General features: G+C 39.9%; 1 protein-coding gene across 2 annotated transcripts; it reads left to right on the forward strand.

The window, feature by feature from the left end:
* Positions 1-611: 611 nt before the first annotated feature.
* On the forward strand, positions 612-6,640 carry LOC120440728 (uncharacterized protein CG45076-like). 2 transcript variants are annotated; one of them, XM_039613910.1, is made up of 3 exons: positions 612-1,403; positions 3,536-3,598; positions 3,860-6,640. In XM_039613910.1, the coding sequence occupies exons 1-2, from the start codon at positions 668-670 to the stop codon at positions 3,580-3,582; spliced, it is 783 nt and encodes a 260-aa protein (XP_039469844.1). In that variant the 5' UTR covers positions 612-667; the 3' UTR covers positions 3,583-3,598; positions 3,860-6,640. The 2 variants fall into 2 exon arrangements, with proteins under 2 accessions (XP_039469844.1, XP_039469845.1); XM_039613911.1 differs by lacking the exon at positions 3,536-3,598.
* The last annotated feature ends 680 nt before the right edge of the window (positions 6,641-7,320 follow it).

Genomic DNA, 7,320 nt, shown 5'->3' on the forward strand with positions numbered 1-7,320 from the left:
AGTTTCTCCCACTCACAGAATAAAGAGCAGAAAGAAACATCTGTTTGAAAAGTGCTGAAAAATAAACTTGAATGCAAAAATAACCACATGGTTACAAGTGCACAGAGGGGATATGACTAATACTCGATTAAACACTTGATTGTTTGAAAAAGAAATTCATCTGGAGAACAATATAAGAATGTGAATAAGGAATTAGTCAGTGTCTACAATACCAGAAAAGAGTATATTGCATTAAACCTGGGATTTGTAGTCTCCTGTAGAGTGTCTGAAACTGTGGTGACTGTAAAACATCCAATAATAGTTCCTGGTCAAGGTAAGTGGAATTAATAGAAGATGTAATAAATTATGTTTTATATTCATAAAAATTAGTGAGAAGGGTTTAAATTCCATTTAAAGGTCTTAAATAAGCACAACATAAGTTTAGAATAAACTCTAGTCACACTTGTGATGTAGTGCAAAACTAAAGTAGATATTAAAATGTTGGCATTGAAGTAAATCTGTTGATTTTTAACAGCTTGAAGGTTTTTCATCAAAACCTGTTTCTCAGCCATTACCTCATGTCTTTTTCCCTCCATCAGAGTCTGCACCAGAGCTGCTCACAGATGTTAAGCTCTTGACCGGCTCAACAGCTGAAATTGCTGCTGCTTCTGTTGGTGAGAAGAATCCGATGGAGACTGTCCAACAAACTGAAGGTGAAGGAAAGGGACACAAGGTGCTTGAAACAGAAGCTTTGGAAGAAGCCTCAGAGGCAGTGGCCAAGGAAGCATCTGAAGAGGGAGCAGTTGTAGAAGGTGAGGAGGAGGTGAAGTCTGGAGAGGGTGAGAAAAGTGCAGAAGATGCTCAGACTCCAGCTGCTGAAGAAGTGATAGCGGAGGTGACATCTGCTCTGGCTGCAGCTGTGGACAAGGAGGCAGCGGCTGGATCTCATCCTGAGGAAACAACATCTCCAATGCCCACTGTGGACGAGGCAGAGGCTGAAGTTCAACCTGCTCCTGAGGAGGCCATCGCTGCTGAAGATGCTGCTGAAGATGAGGCTGTCTCCTCTGAAGATGCTGCTCCTCCCGAGGAGGCCACAGTCACCGGTGAAGGTGCCCCACTGGATGAGATTTCATCAGCTGACCAGGCAGCAGCTGAAACATCTGCAGAGGAGACAGCTGAAGCTGCTGTCAGCACAACTCAGCTGGCAGCAGCCTCCGTTGGAGCAGACCTAGAGGTTCTTTCAGTTGCAGAAGCAGAGCCTACATCAGGAGCTCCTGTGCATGAGGAGAAGCCCTGCCACTCCTGCCACTCTGCTCCCTCAGCAGGAGAGGAGGTGGCGCCACCTGCTGCTGTAGGAGAGGAGCTGATCGCCGACGGAGCTGTGGATACTTCACAAGAAGCCAAGGACGCAGCCTCAGCACAAAGTAAGAATAAAAACTCCTCCACTCAAACACTGTTTCAGCTGAAATGTTCCAACCTGGTCTGAGAAGCAAGGGATCAACAGTGTAGCGAAACTGTGAAGTGAGAATTATTTACCACTTCACATAAAGTTAAAACACCTATAAATTCAAAGTACACATTTAAAGTGTTGCTGCAGAGGTAACAAAAGCTCAAAGTGGCTGGTGTAAACGTGAAGGGGACTGAAAGGTGAGTGAAATAAAAGTGCCATTAATAATAAATGCATTTTAATTTTAGGAAGCACAACATTTTAGTTAGATATTTTTCATTATTTATGTCAAATACCTGGGAGTCTGTAATCAGTCCTGTTATTTGAATCTATTTTTGATAAATTAATTTACTTCTTAAGAATGCTGACAGGACTTGATAGAGCTGATCAGCTCACAGCTCATGTTGCTGTTATTGTTTCTGAGCTTCTCCAATTATACGTGAAAGCTGCAGATGTTGCACCTTTTACTTTACTAGCAAAAGGTTAATAAAGAGCAAAGGACTTAGTTATTAAAAGTATTTTACAGTGACTGTGAGGGAATAAGCTGGCTATACACGAGGAACAAATTGTAGTTTTGAAACAAATAGGTTTTAGTTTTACCTCAAAATGCAAAAATCAGACAAAAACTAAAATCCTAGGTTTAGTTTAGTTCTTCTCTAACAAAACTGAACAAACCAAAGACAAAGAGGAACTTCGAGTGCAGGATCTGTTGCTTTTAGCCTACTTTATCTTGTCAGGCAGCTTCTATTTTTGTGATTTCTCGGTTAAGCAGGTCTGCCAGCAGTCAGTCCTGGGCATGCACACAGTGAATCAGTTAATTCATGATTTAACAAGAGGGGACAATTACTTTGTCAGGTGTCAGGTTGGTTTGGATACTATCTTCCCTTAATAAATGTAAAAATATAAAATCTGTATTTCATTGGGTTATCTTTGTCTGATGATCTGAAACAAAAAAAAAATCAAACAAAAAACAAACAAAAAAACTAAGAAATCAAAAAGAGGACAAATACTGTTTCACAGCACTGTAAATATTGGCTGATCACACGGCACAATAATTGCAAAGACACAAAAACAGCAGTGATGATATATGAAATAAACGGTGATCATTTATATTTGTATGTTTATGCAATATGTACATAAAAATAAGGATAAGTCGGTATGTTGCAAATGTTGGTGCACGGCATGACCAGCTTCATAGTGGCGTGACTTGAAGTGCAGCCACAGTGACACAGGGGAGGAATTCAGTAGACTTACAGCTCTGTCTGGTGATATTTCTGTAGCACTTCCCTATCAGGTTGAACAAACAAGTTTTATCTCTTAGTATAAAAAAGCTCTAGAACTTAGTTTGTAGTGTGTATTAATATATGTTCTCAGGTTTTGTGTGCACTTTACTGCTGTTTAAGGATCGGGAACAGGAATTGTGACTATATGAAGGGTAAAATATTGGGAAGTGAAACCCAAAACATCACATAAAAGAAAACAATTATCAAATTGTTAAAATAAAACAGCCCAAAGGAAAGAACACTGAGACAAACACCAAACAAGATGGCATAAAAAAGGAAACACAAGAGATCAGAGGAGCTCATGCAGAAACAAAGAGAGAGGGAAACTATGAGGATGCTAGAAACACGAGAACCAAAGCAGAGCTACAAGGAATGAAGAAAAATCAAAACAGGAATCCAAAAACTCAACAAACACAAAAATCAAATCCCAAAGAAAAAAAAGAAACCAACAACACAATCATTGGACAAATACAGGGAGTTATATTACATTTAGATAAAGCTAAGATAGAGATAAAAAGAATCACCACAGGAAGGCAAAACCTCGGGTTCTCAGAGGTGAACAAGACCAAAGTTATGGCCATCAAAGCTGACCGAACCTTCCCAGATTACCAAATACAACACATTATCAGTAAATAAATAAAGTAGTAGGTCACTCATGAGCTCCCTAACGGCCTCCTTGCCACTCATTCATGAAAACTTTGTGAACTCCCCCAACGCTAAATTTATCCCTGTTCAAGTTTGCCCTCGAAAACAAGCAAGCAAAGACAGCAGTAAAGCCTTTCCTGTATTTGGCTCTGACCAGATGTATTTCTGCCTGTATCCACAGAGACAAAGGAGTCCAACTGGACTGTAAAACGCTGCTCAGTCATGTAATTTTACAGTTAAGAAGGTAAAGCAGCACAGCTGTACACGGACCTAAAGAGAGTTAAATGGACAAATATGCACATATTTTAGCAGCTCACACTGTAACAGCTCCAGTGGGTCTCATAAACATTCACAGACACTTTTCTCTGCTTCAAATGTTAGAAGATGTAGTTCGAGCTGCACAGCTGTGAATTCAATATTTGCACTGCAAAATCCTACAGTCATGTACACTGAGTGAATGCGTTTCTGTCTCCTTTAAATCGAAGCTGTGCTTGTTTTCTTGCAGCCATGGAGGCGACGGTGGTGGTGATAGCCCAGTCGTGACGGGACAGACAGTGTGCCTTCCACAACACTCGCCTATCTGTCAACCAAGCCAGAGCGACCGGCGGAAAACAAAAAACATGAATAGAGGTAGTCACAGGTGTAACTGACTCGAACGTCCTTTCTGAAATGTTATCAGAGTTGTCTTCTGTATTAGTGCTTGTGAGGTGATTCCTATCATGTCCTCTAGGTGCCACTGTTGCAAAACCTTTCATGATCAGCTGAGGCTTCTTTAAATCTTTCAGTAGGCAGTGGAAGTGGGTTACTGTAATACTGTGTTTTATTTTAGTACTGTGATAGACCACTTTTATAGATAATAAGCTTGCCAATGTGGACAAGAATTTTTAATGGGAGTGTCACCTCAGTGTGATTTACCTGCTCATATCAGCTCACATACATGTAATAACTTTGTTTCAGAACCAGAGTTACAAAGTTCTTCAAAATATTTACAAAAAACAATCTTAAAACAGTAGAATGTTTATAAAATGAGAACTGCACAAATAGATGTATAAATGTGAGGAAAAGCATCAGGTTTAATAACAGATAACAAAATCCAAAAGAGGCAAATCACAGACAATGAAGTGAAGAGCAGGGGCATCTTCAGAATTTTTTTTCATAGGAGTGGCCATATGGGGGCCACTAAAAATATTGGGAATTTCCAGTTTTATTATGCTGTTGTCAAATATTGGTTACTTAAAAAAATGAGAAGAGAAGAGAAGAGAAGAGAAGAGAAGAGAAGAGAAGAGAAGAGAAGAGAAGAGAAGAGAAGAGAAGAGAAGGGCAGGACTATTTATACACCCGGGGCTAACCGGTTTTGTGTTACTCTAACGAAATGGTACTAAAACAGGAGAATGAGACACAGGTGAAAGTAATCAGGATATTCAGACAGATGAGTAAAACCCAAAACAAACTATCAAAATAAAATAAAAAAACAATCCACAAGACAGGAAGAAACACTGAGGGAAGTAAGCATGTGAGAAATCCATCTATCCATCCATTTGAGTGTGAGTTATCTTGCCTGTTGTTACAGGCTGTTCAGTTCTTTTACAACACAGTGAGAGCTTGGTCCGTATTGCCAATAATAAGTTGGATTTAGTCCTGATCGCAGTTTGACAGCCAGTGCTGTCCTCTGTCGGGGATTATATTCCTAATTTCTATGGACAGGATTTCTGTGTGTAGCCAAGCACTGGAAAGTCTCCGGTTTTGTGGCTGCTCGATCTCAAGTGCTTTGAGTGCTCAAGCAGAGTAGAAAAGTGCTATAAGAATCAGTCTATTTACCATCTAATATCTGTTTTTATGGATGTGGTTCTGTTGGCTTCATCAGGTGACCTCCTCCAGCTCGCACTGGGGTGGTTCGCAGCTGAGTTTGAAGCAATGAGAATGAAAATGATCTCCTCTGAGCCTGGGTGGAGTGCTCACTCTGGGTGAGAGATGAGTTGCTGTGCTAAGTGAAAGAGTCTAAGTATCTTGGGGTCTTGTTCACAAGTGAAACGAACAGGAGACTGATAAACAGATCAGTGTTCCATCCGCAGTGCGGACACTGTACCGGTCTGTTGTGGTGAAGAAAGAGCTGAGCATGAAAATAAAGCTGTCCATTTACCAGTTACCAACCTTACCTATGGTCACAAGCTCAAGGTAGTGAATACAATAATGTCATCTCAAATACAAGTAATGGAAATTCCTCTAACTTAGAAATCGGGTGAGGAGCTCAGTTATTTATGAGTGGCTTAGACTGGAGCCGCTACCCCTCAGCACTGAAAGGAGCCAGCTGAAGTGATTCAAGCATCTGACTACGATACTTCCTGGGTGCCCTCTGGGTGAGGGCAGACCCAGCACACGCTGGAGAGATTATATCGCTCAGCTGGCTTGGACACATCTTGCTGTCGCCATAAATAAGGTGGAGGAGGTGCCTGTGTAGAGGGAGGTCTGGGCTTCTCTGTGTAAGCTGCTCCCCCACAATCCAAACCCAGATAAGCGGCAGAAGATGGATGGATGGATGGATGGATGGATGGATGGATGGATGGATGGATGGATGGATGGATGGATGGATGGATGACAATCTTTTTCTCATAATACAAAGGCAGGTACTTACATGACTGTCTTATTATCCATATATATTAGAATTTTCTAGGTTTTAGTCTTCCTCTACAACTACAATAAAAAAAATAAGTGGGGTTTAATTTACTCAAAGGAAAAAAGAATTTTGTTTGTCAAATGGCAGAAAAATATTGTGGTTGTTTATATTTTAGCTTCTGCAACAAAAGTTTGCTTTGAGTGGTTTAAATATTAAGTATGTGAACGTCAGTGCTTCCAGTTATGTAAGAGTGACACAAAAGCTTTATTTTACATACAGAAATAAACATGTTATTGATGCACTTTTCCTTCTTTTCTGATACCACTAGCACCTAAAATAGTTTAGAAAAAAGTGTTGAAAGGTTAAACACACAAACACAGACACATATACACACATACGGAGGTGAAAAATACCTGATGCCAGAAAATATCCCGTAAACACACTTCCACATCCATACCAACACCTGTCTATACTTACACAAATCTCCATTTATGTGCAGACTGGGTAAGAGAATAAGAGAAAATGATTGTAGATATACAGATTGAAACTTTGTTTAATATATTTGCATATTAAACAGTAACTTTAAAGCTTGTAATTAGCAAATTGCTCTGCAAATGACTTCTCTGTTGTCTGATAATGTGCTCAAATTTTAAATAAAGTGATGTAATAACACATGAGATCATATGTTTTTGAGCATTTGTCTGTTCTTTTTGATCTTTGTGGATTAACTTGCTCAAAGGCAAACAGAAGAAAGATAAATTATGTGTCCCCTTTGCTCAAGTTTGTGGTGCAGAACAAGTTGATGTGTTGTCAACTTTAGGAGTGCCAAAATCTACAGTTCACTTTATTCTTAAAAAAGGAGGCTTATTGTTATTGCTGAGCACTGGCCAGTTCAGCAATAACAAAAGGCCATGAAGACCACAGAAGACATCTAAGGTGGGTGATTGCTGAATTCTTTACTTGGTTACGAAAAACAACTTCACAATATCCCGTCAAAGTCTACAATCAAGAGATACATTAATGTACATGAGACAAAATTAGACTTTACAAGAAAACACCTAAAAGATCCTGCAGAGGGTTGGACAGATTAAACTGAGAAAAACTTGTGCTCATGATCTGAAGAACATATCACCACTCAAAGATAGTGGAGGCAGTGTAATGGCATGGCCATGTGCCACTGGGACAGAGTTCCTTAATGATGTGACTGCTTACAGAAGCAGCAGGATGAATTCTGTAGTGTACAGGGCTATAATCTCTGCTTAGATTCTGGCAAAGGTGGCAAACACGATCCAGTGCAAATGGATAATGACCCAAACTGCAAAAGCAACAAAAAAACAGATATTCTTCAGTGG

Source organism: Oreochromis aureus, linkage group 6, assembly GCF_013358895.1.
Source record: "Oreochromis aureus strain Israel breed Guangdong linkage group 6, ZZ_aureus, whole genome shotgun sequence".
Classification (NCBI taxonomy): domain Eukaryota; kingdom Metazoa; phylum Chordata; class Actinopteri; order Cichliformes; family Cichlidae; genus Oreochromis; species Oreochromis aureus.